Source organism: Ylistrum balloti, unplaced genomic scaffold, assembly GCF_031769215.1.
Source record: "Ylistrum balloti isolate Yb309-2 unplaced genomic scaffold, AGI_CSIRO_Ybal_v1 Utg369798, whole genome shotgun sequence".
Lineage (NCBI taxonomy): Eukaryota > Metazoa > Mollusca > Bivalvia > Pectinida > Pectinidae > Ylistrum > Ylistrum balloti.
This window is the reverse complement of record NW_026781977.1, coordinates 1,267,475-1,289,447: the sequence shown is the minus strand read 5'-3', so window position 1 is coordinate 1,289,447 and position 21,973 is coordinate 1,267,475. Positions and strand designations below refer to the sequence as shown.

General features: G+C 32.9%; 1 protein-coding gene across 1 annotated transcript in view; it reads right to left on the bottom strand.

Moving 5' to 3' along the window:
* Positions 1–21,973, bottom strand: part of LOC132544436 (guanine nucleotide exchange factor DBS-like) — a 69,258-nt gene that overhangs the window by 46,887 nt on the left and 398 nt on the right. The window contains exons 2-6 of the mRNA XM_060208034.1: positions 13,024–13,113; positions 10,691–10,805; positions 4,306–4,396; positions 3,988–4,101; positions 771–887 (exon numbers count right to left, since the gene is read on the bottom strand). Coding sequence (XP_060064017.1) covers positions 771–887; positions 3,988–4,101; positions 4,306–4,396; positions 10,691–10,805; positions 13,024–13,113 — 527 coding nt within the window. The remainder of the gene's footprint in view (positions 1–770; positions 888–3,987; positions 4,102–4,305; positions 4,397–10,690; positions 10,806–13,023; positions 13,114–21,973) is intronic.

Sequence of the window (21,973 nt, the reverse complement as noted above, 5' to 3'; positions counted from 1 at the left end):
GCTTTATTCTAACTCTAGCAGTGTGAAACATGTCCAGAAGTGGAAAGGAAGAATTGGGGGTCTACATAAATTAGGCACAGCCTAGGATGATTTTGAAGTCTATCAATATTGTAAAAATAATTGTATAGCCTAACACTATATACTAAAGAAGGATCTTTTGTATGCAAGAATGGACAGTCCCCACACGGGTCGAGGGGGAGTGGGTTTAATTTATATGGAACAGCAAATGGTACAGGTTGATTATTACCAGGAATGAAATTATTGCTTGGTAATATAGTATTAAACAATTCAACAAATATTAACAAAGGGCCAAAACTCTGTTTACAATATAGGACTATGCCATAGGATTTCAGTGTGTAATACTCTACAATTGCTAGGGGTGATACAAAGATGATCAAATTGTAAATCAAACCAAAGCAAGAAGCACTTACATATGCTCAGAAATGCGAAAATATTAATTTGTTTATGGACACACGATGCACGGCGCTGGAGAGAGGTGATCACAATAGGTCATCATGAGACTTTGTCTCAGGTAACCTAACAAGCCAATAACCATGATTGTAAACTCTAGTATGAAACTTAAAATCAGTACATGAAGAACAATACCTCAATTACTAATTTTAGCAGTTCCAGGTCATAGAATGCATGTTTGTGTGACATAACTGAAAATAATGATGGGAAAAGGGCCATAACTCTGTATATATAACAATAAGATAGTCTGATGTCTTATATATGAAAGACAAATTTATTTCAAAAAGTGTATAACTTACTGCTCGATGTTGGGTCCACTCATTGGCATCATACTCCAACTGACCTCCGACCTCTGTGGTCAGCTGACTGGGGTCAATGTATTCAAACATCTGGTTTGGGTCATTACACATCACAACCTGATCAAGTCAACCATCAAAAATTTATATATATATTTATCTCTACAACCAAAAGGTAACCAAGATTCATTATATGTAATATCATCAGGATATCTTTAACAACATACTCCTTTTCGATTGTCCTATAATAAGCCCATCCCTTGACTTGGAGTTATACGATGGAAAGTGTTTGTCCAATCTGCTTATTGAAAAGTTAATAAAAGTTACTTTTTATGGTCATCATATCTTACCATGTAAACTACCATTATGCTTTATGTTATACAGTATACAGTGACTTTGTTGTATGTTTAGATGTTTCTCCCTAAACTTAACTCATCATTCATGCAAAGTAGACATTGTAGCAAATGCATAAAATTGTTGCCGTCATAACTTTTAAAAATATGTCAATTTTTGAGAATTGGTTGATGAGAGTTTAATGAATGACAACGTCTCAAAACTTCTTTTTTCTAATTACAACATTAAACTGAGGCATACTTTTACATACATTTATAAATATATTTGCGATGTTTAACTTTTAACGATAGTAACACCTTAAGTGAAATTCCATTTCCTAGTGAGAGTTTAGGGACTCATCTGTACTGATGAAGTTATTCGCTGTTAATGGGAGCTGATATCACGAGAGCAGTGTTACATATCTTTACAGCAGTTTGTTGTCGTATATTTGAATTTATAAAACATTTCCAAGATGCAGGACACACAGAATTTTCCTGCCTTTTGAAATTGTTATTGGAAGAACAGCTATCACTGGAAACAATTTCTTATGTGTTAGAAGTAACACAAGAAAGTTCCAGTTATATTGAGAAACATCAAAATCAATTTCATTTTTTCAGAAATATAACATGATTGTCACCTATAAAATGGTAGCACTTGTGTCATTAATGGACTGAATAAATCCAACAATCTGAATTACAACGTCCATCTGGAACATTTTTTGAAGACAGATTAAAGAAATACCTCATTTTTCATGTAAATATTGCTGTAACCTTGTTTCACAAAACAATGTCAATGTTGTTCTATATCCATCACAAAACTTCAGGAATTTAGTGCATAACCCAAAATACCACTAAGACTTCAGGGACGATATATCAGTGTGTAGGACTTATACTGGTGAAGTATGATAAAGTGGAGCCAATGGTAAAGTGAACCATGGTTCATTTCACCATGAACCCATCCCGTAGGAGGACTATTACATATCATCAGGAGTCATTGAGGTAGGGGAACAGTCTTGCCCAAGACATAATCACCACAGCACAGCGATGATCCACTTGTCAGTTTCCTGGCAGAAATGATGTTACATCGACTGTGACATCAAAGCAGATGAGTGGCTGCCATACAATTAGCAACATGCTAATGAATAATTCTATAAATAGTATCACTCCAAATTGGCCCTTAAGGTTGTAATTGATGAAATCATAAAAAAAAGGCGATGATAAAATCAAGATGCGAATCCCAAAATGATTAAAGAAATCATTAGTTGACCGCCAGCAATGCCTAAAGGATGATATGGTTAAAAGTTTACATGATTTGGATGTGTCTAGAGTGTGTAGCCACCAAAAAAAGGAAATAAAATTCTTTTGCAGCAACTGCTTTTTCTATTCATCTTAATACTGCATGACCTTGACCTTTGACATTCAGATATAAAAATCCATCCAAATCAAGCATTATAGCTCTCTCAGCAGTGAAGCAGTAAGTTTGATTGAGAAAGGTTCCAAACTTCCTTCACACTTTTACTAACAGTGACCTTGACCTTTTATCTTCAGAAATAAGTACTTTAGTAATTTTCAGTAGAACAAGCTCAAGGGAACTCACTTTATGACACACAAATGTTGGTAAATAATGTCAAATGACATCAATACGTTATCCTAACATGTTGCCATCTTGAAATCAACCTGACATTTATATTTGAAATTCCGAAGTTAAATATCAAGGGAACATTTCTTTCAGAAAAATAAAAAGGATTTTATATGTGGGTTAGGTCATTACACATACAAAATCCTTGTGAAATAAGGTGTGTTACACACAAGTACGGAGATAATGTCTTCTTCAATTCAGATATAAGTGGTTACAAAGGCACTAAAACAGTATATTCCTAACATGTAGCCTTTCAGCTTCGTAACCAAGGGTAACTATGGAGATGCTATGGTACTGTTTCCATTACAATCAAGAAACAACGATAAACTACAACAAAGCCTTGAAATAGCAAAATCTTTTTAAACTTCACGACTTGAGATAGAAAAGATTGACTTTTGCCCTGAAGTGTTAAACAGATCCGTACTGAACAAACATAATTACGTTTTTGTGATCCTTGAAATCAAGCAGAAGTGGGAAGCTAAAAATTATTGTAATTGTTTTTGAATTTTTTTATTTCTATTTCTCTCTTTATTTGGGGAGGGGGGGGGAGTAAGTTTCTGCTTGCCTGACTCAAAACACTAAACATTGATCTGTGCGATAAATATCCTATTACAGAATATAGTGATATTAACGGACATTGAAATGATGTATGCTTGGTAAATTGTAGGCAGCTTTAACTAAATCATAGAATGTTGTCTCCTGTATCGATTTTTGTCATTATGGAAACAGTAGAGGAATTTTCTGGGAGGTTTAGATACATCGCATTATCTTCATTTTATTTAAAAGTTTCTTAAAACAATGGAAATTCAGAAAAATATGAATATGGACGGCAGCAGAATAAGTAGCCGAATTTGGCTGTGCATTCACATTATCAACAAAGCCAATAGGACATGGCCTTGGTGTTTTCAAAGGCCCTTAGTTCAACATGTTTTCTTATGTTTCTTTCCATACCCTTGTGACTTTAATTATTAAGAAGTTTTAAGTATATGAATTAGATTTCATTTTGATCTTTAAAGTCAAAATCAAAATGTTCAATAAAATTGATTTTACTTTTTTTTTATTTTGTCCTTTTGAATTCATTTTTCACTCCAATATTTAAAGATAAAATTCACATAGCATATTATGTTGATATTTTAAGGACAAAAGTATATGTACTATGCTGTAAATCATAACAAAAATGAGCTCAAGGTTTTTTTAATTTTTTTTTTTTTTTTTTTTTTTTTGAAGAAAGCTGGTCAAAACAACTGACCTTGAATTCAAGTTCCTCCTTAACAAATTTTGACCTCATGTCCGCAAATGCCCTCTGGAAAAAGCCGTGTGGTTGAAGCAAAAAAACAACCTGTAAATGCTTTGGGAAAAATTCCTGGAACATATAAATGAAAAAGATTTGTTTAATTCTATCAATAAATAAATAAAAACTGCTGACTAAGTTGAAACACTTGCTGGTACAATTTATATATTGCCAGTTACACCTGAGTTATTTCTTTGTATCTGAAATTAAGAAAATCTACTTAAAAAACTTTGGTCTATGATCTATACTGTATAAGATAAGAAAGATGATACTTACAGACATCTTTAACAGCAGGGATTTGACTGAACTCCATCCTGCCTGTCGTCTGTCCAGCACAATAACAAACCCTAACTCTGTCTCATGAAGTCTGAAATATTTAGAAGCAAAGTACAGAATACAGTCAAATATAAATAAAAATAAGAGTTGTGCTACTGAAACAGAAAATGAAGAAATGTTATAATCATGGTTTCATAAGTTAAACATATTTAGTAAGTAACTATCTCCGTGTCAACTGAATTGTGCATAACTTATGAGACATGGAGTATCCAAACTTCTCCACAGATTTGGAAATAAAGAGAAGACAGGTGACCAGGACAGGAGAAACACTTTGACTTAAACAGACCTTTCAGATATCTGAGTTCCAGATAACAAAGTTTGATTACATTCACGAATACAAAACTTTTTCATTTTCATGTTAAGGAATTTGTGAAAATTAAGATCTTCATTGATAATTCAAAGTGTTCTGTCTTCTGACAAAAAATTGGGAAAAAAAAGAAAAAATGAAGATAAAATCATAACTCTACAAAAAAAAGGTTACAGCATGCAGGCTCAATTTGAAACTCATCGCGATCACTAGAGTGTACGATGAAAAAGTGATTGCAGATGACAGAGAAGGCAACATGGTAAATATTGTATGCATGTATTGTATTAAGAAATAATGACTAGACAGATACAAATCTATAGTGCCCTCTGGAAACAATGACTCTTTGTATGACATCTCATGGCCCGAACACATGCAACAATATCTCTTTATCTTAGTACGCAGAAAATTACAGGGATTTGTGTAAGCATGTAACAGCCTATCTGCAAGTATTGACAAACATAGCTTCAGTGTAATTTGTCAATCGCTGGAAACCTTTGATGCAGGCAGTCGATCCAAAGGAATCTCAGTCACATTTGATATTCTGCTTAAGACAAGTAATTACTATATAAAATATAAAAAAAACTAGCAGATGAACCACAGCACACAGAAACTTGGTAGGATGTTGGTTCTCAGAGAGTTTTTCGATCTATAGATTTTTCTCGTCTGGATTTACTCATCAGATGCCCCCAGGCTAGTAATTTAAATCTGTAGCTACCAGCATATCTACATGAAGGAGAAATACAATCCGAAACAGGAAATAAAAACCCCACAGTATAAATTAGATTCAGAAGAAAAAGTTTTAACATTACACTATTATTATTATCTCAGATCAGTATACATAGTAGTACAATGTTTACAAGCTGGGTTTTTTTCCAAGCTTAGAATAGTAAGAGATCCCAATGAGTGCCCAATAACATATAGATTGGATTTTCCACAGATACTCTCGTGGGTTACCTCCCCTATCCAGAACACATTCCCTTAAATTCTGACTACTTGACCTTCAATAGAGGTAACAGAATAGCTTTATTTAGATGACAACACTGGCCTATCACATTCTCAATGGAGGTGCTGTGAACATACACATTTTGATGTAATCTTTGTTTAGAAATGTTGTATCAGATTTGTATCAACTCTAAGCCATTAGCTGTACATGCTATCGTGTACATGTATGTTTTTTGTCATTCAATATAGATTATATGAAATCATCAACATGCTGATCTGAAGAAGTTATAATAGACTTATTCAACAGTATGATAGTAAGTTTCTCTTTAAATGAAGGGAGATAACTCCACAATATTCATAAGTGGGAAACGTCCCGCTGTATTTCATATTTTTTTTTCGTTTACATTCATCAGCAAAATTTTGAAGTCCCCTGAATAATCAAATCCAAACAATAAGCTCAGATTCAATTGATATTACACAAAGAGAATCCAACAATATTCCAGCAGCTATATTGAGTTAGATTTTATCGTTGAAATTTCTGTCCATTTCATTTCCTGAAATTTTTGGACCTCATCGATAATGTGTCTAAAATTAAATACTGGAGCTTTTGTTATAATTTTATAAGACAACTTGGAAATTCTGATATTGTGAATCATTTGTGTTATCACTGAAGCATTAACTAATTATGGCAGAGTGGATGTCTTTTACACTAAAGTGGAAATACAAGACAAGTGTATTATGTCATTGTTATAGGATTAAGAAAAAACAAAATAAGTTAGGAAGATCAAATCTTTTATCATTTTTCATATGAAACAGAAATCTTTGAAAGATACTAATACTTCTTTATGAATTGAGTAATAAAATCTTTTATCATTTTTCATATAAAACAAAAAACCTTAGAGATACTAATACTTCTTTATGAATTGAGTAATAAAACGTCCCCCTCCCCGACAGATAATAAATGAATGCCTGACCAAATACAAGGGATCTAATATTGTTCAATACAGTTACAAAATCAATACATATAGTATTAGCTCTTCCTCAGTTGTCGTGGTCCTTTGTGTGTTTTGTAATAATTAATTACTTTTTCCATGCTGTCGGCAAATATTCACTGGCATGTGGGGACCAGATCTATTTAGGCATAAAACGTCTGATGAAATCGGTGTAGCAGAATGGAACAGGATGCTCTGTGTTATCTATATCAATCAATACTGACTGTGTATTTGTAGCTCCAGTTATGTTTATACATATTGAGGGGACAATTATAAGTAATAATTGTATCAAGTATGGTATGTTGATTATAATTATTTAATTAATCACTTAGTTAATTAAGGTTTTCTTTCTTCCTTTGCTGTCCGACCTGTGAACTGGGAGCTCGAGTCTCTTTAACGTGGGTTCTCTTTGTAGCCCATATGAAGCTGATGGTTTAATAAGTATTATACTCATTGAACAACATATGGAAGGACCATTGCAAGCCATGCACTGTAATTAAGGTCAATAGTCTTGCCCAAGGACAGAATCATGTCTGCGTGGACAGATTCATTTCTTATCTTCCTGAAAAACACATACCACTACAGGTAGTGAATATCATACCTCTACCACTGATGTAATAATAAAAAATACATTAAGTTTTACATATTTCATATAGCATATACATGCAGGGGCTAAAAACATATATATCACCACACAAAACTCCACATCAGCACATTAATGCATGTTTGTATATTACATGGCTATTTATCACAAAAATTGTAAGCGTTTTGTGTGTGCATTACATGTGAATGTGAATTCCTGCAAACATAGAATTTTACACTTGGAGGAAATTTACATATGATATACGGAATTGAGCCTTCTTCATAAATTTAACATACATGTATGAATCTGTGGCGTTTTACATACCAGTATAAAAATAAATATGAAATATGCAAATTTGGGTAATAGCAGTGTCAACAGTAAATTGCCTATTGAAATCGTGAAATTAACCTCCCACTGAAATTAACATGTTAACAGTATACAGGTATGTACTCATTACATGTAAATGTGTGTTGTGTAAATCATATTTTTGTTAATGTGAATTACAAGGAGCATTACACAAGAGTACATTGTGTGAGTGCTCAATTAGTAACATGTGCACATTTATATTACACATGAGTGCATTATACATATGTGTGAAATAATTAGCCATGAGTTAGCAATTATACACATGTGTATCTATATAACCAGTGTATCTATGTACTGACAACAATGCAATGTGTTTAAGTAAAATTCCGTTGAGAAATCTATAACAGAGACTCTAGAACAACACTGATTGTGTCGGAGACAGAAAACCAACAACAACAGGCAGGCTATACATCATTATGTACAGAGAGATCTCTAACCCTTCTCTCAATTTCACAGAAACAAAACACAGATATTTCACAACATAACATTAGGGAGAGGGATCCATTAAGTCTGTTGGCAATTGACGGACTGTACGTCGACGAAGCATCATTATAACTGTGTAATGATAGCTGTAAGTAAGGTCAATACGTTCCTAACAATACCAGACCGCCATTGTTATAGAAATCATGCAAAGCACTGAAACATGTTGTTTTGTGAATGTGTTTGTATATATAGTCTATCCAATATGATTAAACCATGGCTGAGGTGATAAATGTCACTTTGATACTTTCATACAAATCTGAATAACCAGAACAGGTTGAGAACACATCCGGTGTCAGGAGGGGATGGCAGAGAAAAAAGTCAACGTAACAGATATATGTTTGAAGTCTTTCAATTTATTTGATAATATAATCGATCTACAATAAATAAAAGTGTCAATTTCGGGGATAAAAACAATTAACGGCAATCAAATGTGTTTTATTTTAGATATAATGTATATACATTTGTGTATGAGTTCAAATGGATATTAAACGTTGATGGGTTGATCTGAGATGTTGAAGGGAAATATTGGGTTGTCATATCTTTTTAAAATGGAGCTAAAACAAAAAATACATCAATCTAACCACTGTATTTATCCGGCATCAAGCTTAGGTTTGGTATTAAGCCTATCTGTGTATTCAACATTGCACCCAGTGCTATACAATGATCCTGTAATAAGCCCATCCCAAGACAGAAATGGGAGGTTATTCTAAAAGTACTCTAGAAACAAGACTAATCTGGATAAACGCCATATACTTCAATCTGCTCTGTATAAATACAATGCCATAAAGTTTAATTTTATTGTCTTGTAAGTTGACATTCATCTTTATGGTCCCTCCCTCTACACACACCTCCCCCCACCACTTCCCTACACACTTCCATAGCTTTTTGCAGGTTACGTACAGTACCAGGTAATTTAAAATTGAATTGAAGCAAGCATTCCTTAATTTGAATCCTAATAAGGGGTTTAATATCAAAGTCATATAAACAGATTCAGTCAAACAAATATGTTGGTGTGCCATACATGTTAGCTCAGTCAGTTTGAGCAATGGTTTACGTAACCTCTGGTGAAGATTTTGGGTTTGTGATCCAATGTGCTCAGTTAATTGTGTACTTAAGCAATTGCTCTGAACAGCTTGTGGTTCGTCTTCCATATGTTGTTCAGTGAAGTAGTCATCAGGTTCTCGAGACCCTGTCTAAAATGACCCTGGCTGTTCATGCGGTAATGAACCCAACAAAACAAAATTGGCAAACAAAGATATTATACATATCAAAATAGTAGGAAGAGCACAACAGCTGAGGCCAGGTATACTAATACTGTGACTGCCGACATGTTTCGGCCTGCTAGATATTATACAGAAAGATGTGGAAAAAACAATGAAAAAGTAAAGATATTATACAGAAAGATGTGGAAAAAACAATGAAAAAGTAAAGATATTAGACAGAAAGATGTGGAAAAAACAATGAAAAAGTAAAGATATTATACAGAAAGATGTGGAAAAAACAATGAAAAAGTAAAGATATTATACAGAAAGATGTGGAAAAAACAATGAAAAAGTAAAGATATTATACAGAAAGATGTGGAAAAAACAATGAAAAAGTAAAGATATTATACAGAAAGATGTGGAAAAAACAATGAAAAAGTAAAGATATTATACAGAAAGATGTGGAAAAAACAATGAAAAAGTAAAGATATTATAAAAAACAGAAAGATGTGGAAAAAACAATGAAAAAGTAAAGATATTATACAGAAAGATGTGGAAAAAACAATGAAAAAGTAAAGATATTATACAGAAAGATGTGGAAAAAACAATGAAAAAGTAAAGATATTATACAGAAAGATGTGGAAAAAACAATGAAAAAGTAAAGATATTATACAGAAAGATGTGGAAAAAACAATGAAAAAGTAAAGATATTATACAGAAAGATGTGGAAAAAACAATGAAAAAGTAAAGATATTAGACAGAAAGATGTGGAAAAAACAATGAAAAAGTAAAGATATTATGAAAAAGTAAAGATATTATACAGAAAGATGTGGAAAAAACAATGAAAAAGATGTGGAAAAAACAATGAAAAAGTAAAGATATTATACAGAAAGATGTGGAAAAAACAATGAAAAAGTAAAGATATTATACAGAAAGATGTGGAAAAAACAATGAAAAAGTAAAGATATTATACAGAAAGATGTGGAAAAAACAATGAAAAAGATATTATACAGAAAGATGTGGAAAAAACAATGAAAAAGTAAAGATATTACACAGAAAGATGTGGAAAAAACAATGAAAAAGTAAAGATATTACACAGAAAGATGTGGAAAAAACAATGAAAAAGTAAAGATATTATACAGAAAGATGTGGAAAAAACAATGAAAAAGTAAAGATATTATACAGAAAGATGTGGAAAAAACGATGAAAAAGTAAAGATATTATACAGAAAGATGTGGAAAAAACGATGAAAAAGTAAAGATATTATACAGAAAGATGTGGAAAAAACAATGAAAAAGTAAAGATATTATACAGAAAGATGTGGAAAAAACAATGAAAAAGTAAAGATATTATACAGAAAGATGTGGAAAAAACAATGAAAAAGTAAAGATATTATACAGAAAGATGTGGAAAAAACAATGAAAATATAAAGGACTATTATTTTACTTACGGTGGGATACAGCAGAGGTAGTGAACTATCTTCTTGTAGTCAGTGTCTGTTATATCAGGCTGCTGAGGGTTTTCAGGAAACGTCATGATGGGGGCCCCATTTTTTGCCTTTCCACCTGTAAGTTATACATATATTTCTATGTAAGCACACCAATACCATTTTATCTCTTCTGCTACTTGGTGTAAAATAACTTAATTTTCTTTTAGTCTAGAAAACCTTTTAAGACACGTTCACAATTTTTGGCCAGATATTTTTTAATGAGGATATATTGCCTCCAGGAGCTCCTGCAGGCAACATATTAAGTTGTAAATGAAAGTTCAAGACATCGACAAGTATTCTGAGCATCAACTTGAAACAGAAAGTAAAGCTTCAAGCTCCCATCTCAAACATAATGTATGTACAAGTATATGTAATATTTTCAAAATATTGAATAGGATATTGTTTAAACTAATTGACCTCACCTTAGTACATGGTCTGTCTAATTGGCATGTTGGAGTTTCTTGATGAAAATTAATAGAACAAGATTGGGAAGGGAATTAACTCTTGTAGATCACGAGAGATAATTGTTCATTAGGTCTCTTCAAAAAGAAATATCTCGAGAGAATTTATAGAAACGTGTCAGAATTCAATTCTACATCATATCATTGGCTGCATTCTACACTGCTAATGAGAATTTCAACATTATAAAGTGATATATTTTGGTTGAGTTACAGATTGGGATGCTCCAGTGTAGTTGCAATTACAGTGTTTCAATGTTATTCTTGTAACAGTTACAACTTGCTGTTTTTTATTTTAATTTTGTTTGTGGCCATCATTATGGTAACACAGTCTGCCAGGTGAGACTTTTAATACTGTGAATAATTTAGGGAGGGGATGATGGGGTTGGGGGGAGAGGGCTGGGAAGAGATGTACATGTATAGTAAAGGGTTTTAATTTTGACAGACTTGTAGCAAACCTTGAGGCTGATGGTTAGATCCAAGTTGTTTAAAGTAAATGACACAAATATCTATATATACACAGGTACAGGTAAAATGTTATTGTTGTATCGATTTGCTGCTATGGATGGCATTGATATAAATGCATAGGAGAATTAAAACAAGACCATGCGGTGTTTGTGTAAAAAGGTCAGTAAAGACAATTTGTCTCTTGAAAGATCAGATATTAGTCAATGCATATTGGAGCTATTTCATTGAGAACACTATTGATCAGATTCTATCATACTTGCTGAATATTCACTGCTTTCACTGACAGAGTTCCATGTGGCATGCACACGTATGCACCAATCTTCTCCACCAGTATGTATGATGGGACATGTTCCCTTAAAACATTTATCTTCTAGTCAGTATTGTAATGTATTTACAAACCCCTGGCTCAATTTCAAGTTTGAAGTCAGGGTAATATGCACAGGGGTTTAATTTGGTCTAGTGTGTTCTATTGCAGGATGACTGATTGATATGTACATCAGTTGCTTGTACAGGGCTCTACAGTGTAATTTGCCAGGAATATATTTCAAACATGGCTATAAATTCTCCACTAGATATAAATATCTGTGATAGCAAATTTAGGTCTAGATTCTTAATATAAGTGAATACATTTTACAGGTAAATTTGTAAACATTTTTTTGTGAGTCAATATAATGCTCCAGGTATGTTTGCTACCTTGACCTTTCACCTTTATGTAATAGCTTTTTCAGGAAGTCTTCATCAGGTGACACGGAGCACAAGATCTAGTTTGAACTTCCATCCTCATACTGCTGTGACACGAGAAAGTGTGGTCCACATTGTATTTCCTTATAATTCTCAAACATAAGGAAATGAGATCTAGAGAAATATCACACTCTTTCAACAACAGGACCAGCCAAGAGACCTTATGACTTCATTTAGTCCTGGGAAGTCAACAGATGCAATTTTGTGATTAGTGTTGATCCCCATTTTCCATTCTGCTACAGGAATGATAAGTCACCATCCAGAAATCAAGGAAATGACCTTGACCTTTGTTCCAAAACTGATATATATTTTACATGCAAACTAATTTCAAGCACTAATATTTGAACATGATACAAAATGAAAGTATAATGATAGCTAGTAGTGATGGACAGACAATGGGATGAACAGACGGACAGACAATAAGTAATGCTTATTTTGTCCCTTCTTACTCCCACATGTATGAGATAAACCATAATTATAATCCTTTTTAGGATTTAAATCATGCCGTCCCACCCCAACAAGCTCCTACATTATTTTATACAGTCAAGGCATTTAACCAATACTTCCCAATTCAAACTCTTACAACCCTTTTCATCCATTTACCCCGTTCATTACAGCGCTACATACCTGATACAAAGGCAAACTTGGCCTGTAGCATCTGAGCCACATCGAGGACACTGTACGGACAAACGACCTCCACCATGGTTTCCTCACATTCTGAAAGTACACAGACAAAAACATTCAATGATTAATTATTCATACACTTGGTTGTAACATATCCTTTCACCCAAGAGAGATCAGTCCAACTAACCTGCTTTTACAGATTGAAAACAATATTACTGCAGAGTATGTAATTTGTAACATGATCAGTCCAACTCGGATATCACTACGGTAACTGTCAAACAACATTTTGTCAATAAAATTTGACATGCAAAAAGTTGACAAAAATTATCATTACGGTAAATGTTTGACACCTTTTCTCCAAGTAATATGACACAAAAAGACTGAGAATACTACAGTAAACATCATTAAACTTGTGTTGATGTGATCACTACGGTAAATATTCAACAATATTTTACCATTTCATCACTACAGTAGATATCATACAAGATATGTCCATTTGATCAATACGGTAAATATCCAACAATATTTTACCATTTGATCACTACGGTAAATATCCTGCAAGATATGTCCATTTGATCACTACAGTAGATATCCTACAATGTATGTCCATTTGATCACTACGGTAAATATCATACAAATTTTGTCCGTATGATCGCTATGGTAAATACCATACAAATTTTGTCCATATGATCGCTATCGTAAATGTCTGATAATATCACCCTTAACAACAAGCAAGTAAATCATTAAAGACCTTCATTTTTTTAATAAATCTATTGATGAAATATTGTAGATAACAAATCAGAATATTATCAGTTTCTTTAAAATAAATAGATCAGAAAGTTTTGAAACTGATTGTATCATGTATTGAAAAGATTCATTTTGATTGACACTCAGCTGCAGGATCAAAATCCTATTTTAGTAGAACTTGTTGCAGATCATTCAACTGTCACCGACATCTCACATGTGAGCTGTATACAATCTACTCCAGTATTCCCTGACCACAGACCCAATGTTTTATCACCAAACAAACCCACGCCCACATAGATATCCTTCATTCATCTGGTAATAATTTGATACTAATGCTGAAAATATCACAAATGTTGTTAGAACAAAATGATAATTGAATGTTATTATAATGACAATAATTTAATCACAGACAAATTGTTACTAATTTATATAAAGATAACATTGATGAAAAATTTGGTTTTATTAATATTAAAATACAAAACATGAAGGCCTATAAATCTTCATCTTTTTTTATCTTATCAATTTTATTTATCAAGTGTTCTCTTTATTTATTGAAAGAATGGATAATCTTTCTTAATTATGGAGAGGAAAGAAAGTGGGCCAAACGCATAAAAGATGGAATAAAAAATCATTCTGAGAAAATGTAACGAAGTTTTCAAAAGTACATATGTTTTAAAAACACAGATTATATAAATAGTATATGTACACATATCAGTAAATATTCTAGTTTTTGGATTTAATAGCTATAACATGTATCAGATGAATACAATTTCCATCACTGTAAATTGTTCAGATTATCAACTAAATCTTTTTCATTGTATAAGTATATAATTCTTGTTTCATGGCAGCATATTCTTCAATCGACTGGAAAACCTAATCACTTAATTAATCTAAGTATCTAAATGTACTTATGAATCAATATTATGACATTTAAGATAAACACATTCCTACATCTGTTCTTAAACTCTAGCCATTGTTTAGTATGCTAGACATCATACCCAGTAATAAAAATCTTTCACATTGAGGTCATTACATTCAAATGAAATCCTACAAACCACCTACATTGTAGACAACCAGCTAAAAAATGTGTGATGATAACCTAAAATATTCACGTTTTTAAACAGTGTGAATAAAGGGACATGGAAGGAGTCTTTTAAATGCATTTCAATCAGTTGTAATAACATGAATTGTATAGTAGATAAATCAATGCTGAAACACAGATGTTACCTATCTGTTGATACGGTATTGAATCATGCATACCAATGTACATGTATGTCTACAACTTCAACATTTTGTATTCATGCACACAAACCAAATCTGAACATAGTCAGAAAATGTATAGGCAATCTCAACCCCAAGGAAAGATTATTGAGTATGCAAACACTCAGCAAGCCTCATGTTTGACATTTTCAAAGAATCTTTTTCCTCTCAGTGAGATCCTCTGATCACTTTCTGTTTAAATCTTTACTCTCAAATCCAGGTGGCTTATTCAGCTATTACCATATAAACAACATGAAGTCTAAGTTTGGCAATAAGCCCACATATGTTGACCAGCTCTATTTTGTGTTGCTCTTTTAGGTATCCCTTTTGAGATCCTGTTATAAAACCCAATGTACTGGTAATATACACAATCCATTATATATAAACTGTATTTGATTGGAAATGAGTACCCTTGCTTGCTGAGTCAGCTGATCATGTATAGAACAGTACAATACATTTGTATTGTTAAGATTAATTTTGTCTTCAATTTTAAGTTAATCTTCATAAGTGTACAGACTATTTGACCAGCTCTATTTTGTGTTTCAGTATCCAGACCTGTTATAAAACCCAATGTAGGTAATATACACAATCCATTACTGCTGTCTTTGATAGAGTTGGTGCTGCTGACCACTCTAAAGGGTACGGCAATCAAAAAGCATCGTTACAGCTAAATAAAATTAAACTGGCTTTAAGTGTCTTTTTACTGCGTAACTTTAAACACCTTTCATCTACAGGAGAGCACAGGTCATACTTTCATCTTCAGGTTGTGAGATCATCCCTTTAAGGTCTGATGCATTCATCTAAATGCTAATTTTAGACTTCAGTCAAGTCCCTAGGATTTTTGTTTTATCTTAGAGTTACTCCCCTTGTTGAAATTGACAATGCATATTCATATTTTCATTACAGCCATTTCGGTCAATAAGAAAGACAAATTTTACTAAAGGCTGATAAAAATCTGTCAAGAAATGAAGTTCCTAAAGAGTCTTAACAAGGATTAATGTTACCTAGGTTAGAAAACATCACGAAGTCTGATATTTGATGTGATTTGATAATTAACGTAATTTGTACTATACATACACATGTGTGAGAATGTCATCAATTTTCACATTACTTGTGTAAATCAGCATGTCTCCCACACATTCAGGAACATAAAACAGATAATCACACATATATACTGTATTTTCCTGATTATAAGCTGCACCTTTTTCCCGTCTGAGTCAGGCATGTGGCTTCTGACCAGTGCGGCATAAATAAGGACATAAAAAAGTCGACAGTCAGAAAAATAACCCGAGGAAGTGTATCAGTACACCAGTACAACACATTATGGAGAGTTTTTTTTACAAATAACTACCAATCACATGTTTGTGACTAAAACAGATCATCTTGAACCATCATTTGCAATCATATACAGGATGATTTGAATATTGAAATGAAAATAATATTCTCATGGATTCAATTAATTACACCTTTTAATATGAATCACAATAATATCTTCTGCACTTTTGTGTTTAATTCGAAGACATAGCCAAAGTTTACAATGGCATATTGCATCCTGGGATTCATAGGTCAGCAAATTATAGGTCAAATTCTAAAATGACCACGATGCTTGTTTACATTATGAATGGCTTCATGTAACTTACAAGAAGAAATGAAATGGGACTATAAGAGTTTAGTCAGTATTCAAGGGCCTTCGTTAATATTTAATAATACAGATGACAATGGAGAGATCATTTAGTCAACCGTAGGTAACGTCAGGCCCTATATCTGTCAAAAAGAATATTAAGCCAAACAAGTTTTGATATTTTGGTATGTTATGATTTTTGAAATACATCAATTAAATAAAGGATTATCTGTGTATATTTCACTAGCAAACTTTGTTAAATATTTCACTGACGATCTCGATAAATTGCCCACCAAAATATATCTCAAAAAAACAAAGGTCAACGTAACTAATACCACTTTGTAAGAAAGGATGCAGCTTATCTGTGGATAAAATTTTTTTAAATGCTAATGCTGCGGCCTATATACTGGGAAAATATGGTTGTTATCTTCACAGGGGCTAATTAAATCCCCTAGAGATCTACTGTTCCAGTGGTTTTGTCATTTTACTACAATTTTTCAAAAAAATGATTATTTATACTTTAATTCAGCCTTAAATAAAAACTAACAATATTATGACAAGACAACTTACTTGAGTGGTTTCTATTCCCAAAAAGTTGAACTTTAAATCCAACAAATCCGAGGACGTCCTCAGTACAGAAATGTCTTAACAGTGCCAAACACATTGTTTCTGTTTAATGTAACTGTTTACACTAGGACAACACCTCTATACAATTCTTGTTAATAAGATAATTTTACACTGTTCCTTTTTGACCACACCTGACTATAGTGCATGATGTACCTTTAAAAATGTTTTGTAGTCTATTTCTTGAAAATAAATATGATTTATAAATATTTTCGATCTATCAAATTAGATCCTGGAGTTCCTAGTTGAAGTCTGTGTACATTCTCTTTAATATTTAAATAAAGGAACCATCATATTACAATGATGTTACATAATCTCTTTTGTTTGTTCTGGTAGAGTTTAAAATTTTCTGCTTTCATCAATTTTTGATGAAGGGTTGTCATTTTGGCATAATATGAAAATAAAAACATGATGAAACAAGTTCTGAAATCTCAATCCTGTGCTCTAAGGATGCAACACATTACACAAAGTCATGCATTTATTGTAGATAAACACTGACTTCCTGCTGAGCTTCAACACTTGTTCAGTCCATCCTCATTAATTTTTCACCACTTTCCATCGTTTATTTTAAATTCTATGACAGTTACAAGCAAATGGCTTTTCCAATATTCAAAAATTGATGATTATTCATATCCTCTTAAATTAAACATTCTCGTTCTTGGTGATGTTTTCTTTTTAGATCTTGATCTCGCTGACGTTTTGTTTTGTGATCTTGATCCCAACAATGGTACAAGCTCTTTCAAAGTTCTTGTTACACAGTTTGAAAGTTTGCCATTTCATAATCTAAGTTTCCTTGTTACATTTGTTATGCCATATATCTGTAAGTTCTGTCTTGCATGTATATAACACGTGCCTACCACAATGAAATATCCCGATTTTGTAATACAAAAAAAATAAATTATACATTTATACATGAAACATCCTGAAGAGTCAATCCATATGTTTTTATCATTTCTGTAAAAATATGTCTGCTCCAACACGATTTTTCAGCTGAGATCTAAATCACACTCCAAAATTTATCCACAATGTAGAAAAATCATAAACACCTGGGACAATTAAAGCGTATAACTTCTAGCTGTCACGGACATTTGAATTCAGATCGAGGACAGAAATTCAGTGTCGAATTGTAATAACAAATCTAGAGTAACAGCTGGGTGAATAAGTTTGTGAGGTAAGTTATAGTTACCGTTTTACACTGATTACTGCAAGCTGTCCAGTCACTATAAATAACACACAACAATGTAAATATCTCCTGTCACAAACACCTTCAATTCAGTTGCTTAGCAACCCTTTTGTAAAGACAAAAATTCTATGCGTTATGAAATTTCCATCTATATATATTAGTGAACCTTTCTATTCTGACTTACTGTAGGACATCACACATTGGTCTGAGTAGACAGGTTGTCAATGTATACAGGTGGAAGACAAAGGTCTGAATACACAGGTACAGGTCTTATAATGGTGGACTAGTCAGGATGTCAAATTATACAGGGTTCATATAACATAGGATTCAAATTAACTGATACCGTTTCTTGAGGTTACAAAGACACGTATTGTGGAAGAAGCATTAAGTGAAACACTTTTTTCTGAAATCTGTGAAAGGGTGACATGACTAAAGGAATTTTAGAAATTATTTGTTTGTTTGCAAGGTTTGGATTGTCCTGTCAACAGCATGCTGAGTCATTTTGAGGTCAGATTTCCTTGCAGCAACTGGTAGCTACCTCATTGTGAAAAATATGAGAGGCCTGCATGCCATCATGGTCAGCTATTGGGTTACAGGTTGCTTTGATTTTTTCTTATTTTTTTTTGTAATTTTACCATTATTTTACAATTATTTTCTGCAATTTTTCATTTTTTGTATAATACATAAATCTGAAAGTCTGTTTTCCAGTGTTGTTTCTTTCTGATGTAAAATAAAAAATTATATTACAAGAGTTTCAAAATTCTTAAAATACAACAGTCCAGATAATTATGTTCAAATAGACAGCAAATTTGACTATAAAAGTTTGGAAAGTGTCTATTGAGTTAAATCAGATGAAGTTGTCAGTATCTTATATAGAAATACATGACAAGAGTTATTGTGTCCCTCGAAATCCACAGATGGAGACTAAGCAGACGGCATTTTATGTAAATAAACGTGAAATTTATACTAAACATCCTCCATGTGAGATGTATATCTGCCATTACTATTTCGGCAGACCTTTACAGAATCAATATAGATACACCAGCAACTGTAGGCAATTTACCAAGTTTTATATTCGCTTAGTCAGTGGAGACTTCATAATCCTCACAAACTCATTTCTCTTGAAATGTTACATAATTCTGAATGGATAAGATGAAGTCTAGTCTTTAAACTGACAAGTCCAAGTATTTTCCGACAATAAGCCCACACCCAAGGGACCAACACATTACCTCTAACTTGTAGTCAGAGGGTGGGCTTATTACTTAACAATAAAATGTCATTTCTTGTAACTTCTTTAGAACTGCAATAAATATGGGTGGGCTTATCATCAGGCATGGTCTTATTACTGGATAAATACAGTGCCATTAACTGCCATAAATTATGACGGATCAATTCAATTCCTATATACTTATAAGCCCTATAATTAGATCTGCCACTGAACACAGTATATATTATTGCATTTGAAATAAATACTTGACTGCTTCAGGACAAAAACACATAATTGACATTTCTGCCAAAGACAAACACATCTCATTCTATATATAATAGTTCTTCTGTATTTAATGGCCTTGCTGCCATATCAAAAGGAAGACACTAGCTGTAATTGGAAAGAGGGAAGATTCATGAATTTCCGATACTAATCCATTTGGATATAATTTGAATGGTGTTGTATGAAGTTAAACTCAATCACATACTGGCTCCAACTTTATTAACAGCCATCCCATCAAATGATGTTTTGTCAGGTTCGTACCTAACTGTGATAGAGCGAGTCATATTTTATGGAGCAAGAGATCCCAGAGGGATCTTGATGCCCACCATTGTTTGATCTTTATTTGATCTTTGAAAAATTGGATTTTTCACTTCTTTTCTCTTCTCTGTTTTTGGTCCTTATGATAAGACATTTGAACATTCCTTTGCAGAAATAGCAATGATAGTCTTTACCTGCCAAATACAAAATGGCCGTCTGGAAGCTAAATTGTTTCTTCTGATTAGTCCCAAAATCAAACAGGGAGACCAAAGAGAACATTCACATGAAATTTAAGAGATATTCATTCAGTGCTTGTTAAGAAATAGGGATAATAATCTTTACTAAGCAAAATCCAAGATGGATGCCTGTCGGCCATTTTTATTTTTCTGATTAGTCCCACACTCAAACAGGCACAACAGAAGACCAAACGAAACCTATACATAAAATTTGAGAAAGATCTATACAATAGTTCTCAAGAAAAAGTGATAACAAACTTTCAAAGTCAAAATCCAAGATGGCAGCCTTTTGGCCATTTTGTTTTTCTAATCAGACCCAAAATCAAATTGGCATAACTAGGGACCAAGGAGAACCCACATGTGAAATTATTTTAAAACAAAAAAAAAAACATGCAGTATTTCTCAAGAAATCAATTTGAGAAAGATCTCTCGATTACTTCTGAAATCATACAGGCATAATTAGGGACAAAACAGAACATGCATATTAAATTTAAGAAAGATCCATTAAGTACTTCTCAAGAAATAGCAATAACAAACTTTCAATGTTAAAATAAAAGATGGCTGCCTTTCAGCAATTTCGTTTTCCTGATCAGTATCAGTCCCAAAATTACATGTGCACAACTAAAGACCAAGGGAAACCTATATTTGAAATCTGAGAAAGATCCATCCAGCGCATTTCAAGAAATAGCAAAACGAAACTTCAAATGCAGAGTAATTTGAATAGACCACCTTCTGATGATGGTGCCTGATGATAGACGGTGCCTGTTGCAGGTAGTGCCTGATGGCAGATGTTGCCTGATGACAGAGGGTGCCTGATGACAGACAGTTGCCTGATGGCAGATGTCTGATGGCAGATGGTCTCTGATGACAAGTGATTTTTATCTACAAGCAGACAATACTATATAAATATGTTAAAACCAGTGAATTTCCTGACTACATTAATTCTAAAAATGTAGATATATACAGGCACTAAGAATTTCATACCATAAAGTAATTATGTGTACACACACCTGCAGATACAGGTATTTACATTCTAGTACCTGTTTTCAACAGGTAATGCAAGAGGATAAGAAAAAGTATTCAATTATATGTATACCATGATAATGATCAGAGAACAACACAAAGTCATGTGTCTGTCTTCTTGTTCTAAAGCTGTACCAAATACACTGATAACAAACGTTTAGGTAACATATGTATGCAGTCTCATGTTCAGTTTTATAAATCAAACCAGTGGTACTACATATTGTTGTCAGGTCAGTATGACCGAGATATGTTATACAACAGTGTACATCAACACACCACTACCATATACAGTAGAACAACTTCCATATCATATCAGCTTTAATGAAGGGAAGGTAATTAGGGGGATGGGAATTTAGTGGAGGGAGGTGGGGAGAAGGGATGGGGGCATTGATGGGCAGTGGACAAGGGATTGGGAAATAAATTTTAAAGACTTTTGAAAATCAGAAATCTTCCCCCACTAATGTGACACTACTATTTGACATCCTAGTAAAACACTATATAACTGGTATTAT